The sequence below is a fragment of the Crocuta crocuta genome, unplaced genomic scaffold, assembly GCF_008692635.1.
Source record: "Crocuta crocuta isolate KB4526 unplaced genomic scaffold, BGI_CrCroc_1.0 scaffold32, whole genome shotgun sequence".
Taxonomy (NCBI): Eukaryota; Metazoa; Chordata; class Mammalia; order Carnivora; family Hyaenidae; genus Crocuta; species Crocuta crocuta.
The window spans coordinates 13179233-13184038 of NW_027529424.1; the positions used below are offsets into that span (position 1 = coordinate 13179233).

The window sequence follows — 4806 nt, forward strand, 5'->3', positions numbered from 1 at the left end:
ATGAGCAAATGCCCTGAGCTGGGACAAGACTGGTTCATCAGAGATACTAAGAGAGGTAAGTAATGTGGCTAAAACACTGCACACAACGGAGAGGATGGTACAAGGTAAGTAGGAGAGGGAAGCTTAGATTCTGTTCTTTTATGTTTACATTTTATCCTACAACAAAAATGAAGCCACTTCAAGGTGTTAAATAAGAGACGCTAGGTCTGCCTTAAAAATCACTCTTGCAGCTGTGTAGAAAACATGTAAGAAAACCAGACGACTAGGAATGGGGAAAGCCAGTTAGGAAGTTAATAACGTAGCCTAGGCAATTAATGATGATCCTTAAGATTAGAGGGTGCTTGAACGGACTGGGGAGTGGAAGGCAGGTGGGGAGAGAGGGGTCAAGAGCAGCCTTCATTTCTGAAGTAAGAAGGAAGTGAAACAAAAAATATCAGATTATTGAGATGAGGAATCACACTTGGAGAACCAAGAACTAAATATTGAACATTTTGTTGCAAAAATCGCCTTTGAAACATCTAGAACACAAAAGAGGCAGGAGGTACACAGATCTGGAGATGAGATCTAGCCTCATTCACAAATCTTGGAGAGGCCTACCATGAAAGGAAAGATGGGCATTTTGACCCCAGTGGACCTCCAGAGCCAATGCCTTACTAAATATTACTTTTTTAACAAAAAGAAAAAAATAACTTACAATGAACATTACTGATAAACATAATAAAACTGGCACTCTCTTAAATAACATACAGAAAAATTATTTTTGACTGAAAAATGAAAACAAATTTTTCAAATCTTTATTTTTGAGAGAGAGACAGAGGGAAGGAGGAAGGGGGAGGGAGAGCACAAGCAGGGGAGGGGCAGAAAGAGAGGGAGACACAGAACCTGATGCAGGTTTCAGGCTCTGAGCTTTTCAGCACCGAGCCTGACGTGCGGCTTGAACCTGTGAATCTCGAGACCATGACCTGAGCCAAAGTTGGATGCTTAACCAAATGAGCCACCCAGGTGTCCCAAAGAACAAAATTTTTAATGAAATATAGGTTTGAAAAGTTTCAGTTACAGAAATTAGGGATAGTTGAAATAAAGACATGGAGAAAAACAACGGAAGCACCTGTAATTGGCAGAATTTTATATACACAAAGATTACAATGATAATAATTTGACAAATTTGAATATAACAAAATTAAATTCTTAAAAAATTCACATGATTCACTCAAGAGTATTTCAGTAACTTATTTTTTAAGTTTTATTTATTTAAGTCATCTCTACACCCTATGTGGAGCTCAAACTCAGGACCCCAAGATCAAGACTCTGAAACTCTTCAAAAAAAAAAAAAAAAAAGTCTCAGAAACTCTTCCAAATAAGCCAGCCAGGCATCCCGCAGTAATTCTTCTTAATGGAAACATTTAAGAACTATTTAACTGTGCCGTCTCCAAAAAAAGAACTGGCCAAGAAATCAAACTGACTTAATGGAATCTTACCCAGAAATTACATTCTTAAAAATATAGGGAGATAGAACTGTTTTTCAGTGGTTACACATATTAAATTAATAACCTCATTAAGCATCTCAGTTGCCAAAATCATTAACACCACAATTTGCCATAGTTACCTTACATTTTGTAAGTTGTGATTTGTAAAGGAAGGAAAATATCGACCCCCTGTGAAACCTGTCCTGATGGAACCTCAGAAATGAAGAGATTTTATCTTTACACATTTCAATCAAGTAAATAAATCAGTAAAGGGTTTTTCTTTCCTCTCTGAAAACCTGAATCAATGGACACATTCCAGGAAGTACGTGCTGGAAAGTTAACACACTTCAAAGATTCCACAAGTTGTTTACAGATGTGCAAAAACTGCAAGATCAACCTTTCTTTCACCTCAAAGTTGTAGATGTTCTGTTTTTTTTGGGGGGGGGTTCTTGTTTTTTGGTTTTTGTTTTTTTTTTTTAAATATTTTTTATTTATTTCTAGGAGAGAGNACTCATGACCCTGAGATCAGGAGTCACATGCTCTACAGACTGAGCAGGCCGGGCACCCCTCAAAGTTGTAGGTGTTGAATCAATGATTTTCTTTCTTAAGTATCGTACCACTGGTTTTCCAGACACTATATCCTCAGCAGGAAATAAGCAGTCTTCCATACAACCGATTTTAAAAATCCTCACCCTCTGCCTTTCACTGGGGCTTTAACCTCCTTCCCCCGCCATGTTCTGGGCTTTGCTTACTTCTGTCGCTTCACCAAATGGTCCGTATCCTGGTAATCTTTTCACATTGATCAATTTCCAACCAAGTATATACACTTCAAGCAATTACAAATTACAAATGCGGAACGGGCTGTGGCTCCCCAAAACTGGCATCAAATGGAGACTTCTCATCCTGAGCGAGGTTACCCCTCAGTAACTTCCGAAGCCCTGAGAAGTGCCATCTCGAAGGGCAGTGCTAGGCACGGAGTGATCACGGAAGATCAGCCGGCTGCTTCAGGCCGGCCTCCCGCTCGCTTCCGCAGCCACACCCACCAGGCTCCCAGGCCGGCGCTGGTCGGTTCCTGCAGTCCTTCTACCGCCTTTAAGTCCCTTCCGTTCTCCCGTTGTTAATCTTTCCATCGCAATTTTCTTCCTGAACCTTCTCTAAAATCTGCCCACGTCCTCCAGCCCCTCCAGCAGTCTCCACTGGTGCCAACGCCGCTTTCTTCCGCACCTGACCCTCCAGGAGAACACGGCCGAGCCTGGCTCAGGACCAAAGTGTGTACTGTCTTCACCTCGGCACAGGTCAGTGTTCGTATAAACCTTACGTAGCGCCTGAAAAGTTTAAGGATTCTTCAGGTTGAGATCACGCAGAGAGAGGCAAGGAAGCTGCAGGTGCTTATGGAAGGGGTACTGAGGTGCTCTGGCATGGAATCCAAGCCAGACACGTAGGGAAGTGCAGATGGAAAGTACTGGAGAGACACTGGTAACAGATGGAAAAACTGCTACAAAGGTTTGGTGTGAGGCTCACACAGATCAGTAAAAACAGCCACTAATATCCAACATCCCTGAGGTACAGTTCCCAACTATTTAACAGGCCAGACACTTTACTGAACTAGTCATAGAACTGTAAAGGGAGGGGCAGGGGAAAAATTAAAAAAAAAAAAAAAAAAAGAATTGTAAAGAGGAAAAAAATTTCTTCACTCTAAAAATTACCTACTATAATCAATGTTAAAATAATCGTTTTACCTAAATACAAACAAAAACAAAAGCCTGAAATTCCGAAAGAAAATTATTTTCTTCAAAATAGACATATTAACCCATTATTAAAGGGCAGACCACATTAACAAGGCTTACAGGGGGAAAAATCCTACTTCTTCAAGCATGGCGCCTGAACTCATGACCCTGAGATTAATTAAGAGTTGCTCTCTCCACCAGATGAGCCAGCCACACGCCCCAATCCTACTGGGTTTTGAAAACATTATTTTCTGGGCGCCTGGGTGACTTAGTCGGTTAAGCGTCAGACTTCAGCTCAGGTCATGATTTCACGGTTTGTGGGTCCAATCCCCCCGTCGGGCTCTGTGCTCATAGTTCAGAGCCTGGACCTTCTTGAGATTCTGTGTCTCCGCCTCTCTCTGCCCCTCCCCCACTTGTGCTCTGACTCTCACTGTCTCTCAAGAAATAAATAAAATGTAAAAAAAGAAAAAAAAGGAAAGAAAAAAAAACATTATCTTCAAGGAAGTATGAATAATTCTCTCCAAAATTCCAACCTCCCTGTCCCACCATTCAGATACATAAATTTAATATAAACTCTCCCCTTGTCACGTGCTGCTACCTGTGTATTAACTCAATTTACAAACCATTACTCACAACTGCATATCCAGTGGGGCTTTTAAACACTTTCTTTCAGCAAGAAAAAACATTTTAGTTAAATTCACGAATGCGAATTATATGCAAAAGAAAGGTTAAAAAATGTCATCTGTATGTGGCACTTAAAAGTATAAGATGTGAGGGGTCTGGGTGGCTCAGTTAGTTAAGTGTCCGGGCTCTTGATTTCATCTCAGGTCACGATCCCAAGGTCGTGGGATCCAGCCTGGCATCAGGCTCACGCTGGGTGTGGAATCTGCTTAAGATTCTTTCTCTCCCTCCCTCTGTCTCTTTCTCTCTCTCTCTCTCCCCCTTTTCCTGTCTCTCCCCCCTCCCTTTGCCCCCTACACTGCTTGTGTGCGCGCTCTCCCCAGAAAAATAATAATAATAAAGTAAAATGGGCATGTCTTTTAGAAAAAACAAAAACAAGAAAGAAGTGTAAAACCTGAGTGAATTTCCACAAGAAGCTCAATAAAGCTCCTGGCATCTTAGGGTTCAAGGCCTGTGCCCTGCATTCCTGGCGGCGGAAACCCCAAACCCAGCTGCGGAGCAGGATCTTCGGGGAGAGGAAACCCCAGAACCGTCCGCAACCTGCCGGAACTGCTCTGCCTTTCACCTAGATGAAGGCTCGGAACACACGCTTTCGCTTCTGTGAGTGACACTGAACTGGGAGCCATCACTGACCAAGGCTTTCGGCAGCACGCGCACAAGGGGACAGGCCGCCAGAGCTGCCCGCGGCCAAGTGCCAGGAGAGGCGGACACAGGAGGGAGCGCAGTGTCGGGGGCCCCGCGGGAACGCGGGGCANCCCCTACCCCCGCGTCCTTGGGCACTATGCCCCTCGGCCAGACCCCGTCTAGGCACCGCGTTCGTGCTGCGCTACGAATCCGGACGCAGCACTTGCTCGCGACGGACCCTGGGCCAGCGAGGGGGCGTGCGGAGGGCGGCGGGCGGGGGGCTCCGGAGGGGGCGGCCCCCCTCCACG

At 44.2% G+C, this 4806-nt stretch overlaps 1 protein-coding gene across 1 annotated transcript in view; it reads left to right on the top strand.

The window, feature by feature from the left end:
- Positions 1 to 4806, top strand: part of LOC144226952 (isopentenyl-diphosphate Delta-isomerase 1-like) — a 19413-nt gene continuing 14607 nt past the window's right edge. Inside the window, exons 1-2 of the mRNA XM_077758430.1 lie at positions 1 to 55; positions 4682 to 4806. The exon at positions 4682 to 4806 is cut by the window's right edge and continues 348 nt beyond it. Of these exons, the coding sequence (XP_077614556.1) occupies positions 1 to 55; positions 4682 to 4806 (180 nt within the window). The remainder of the gene's footprint in view (positions 56 to 4681) is intronic.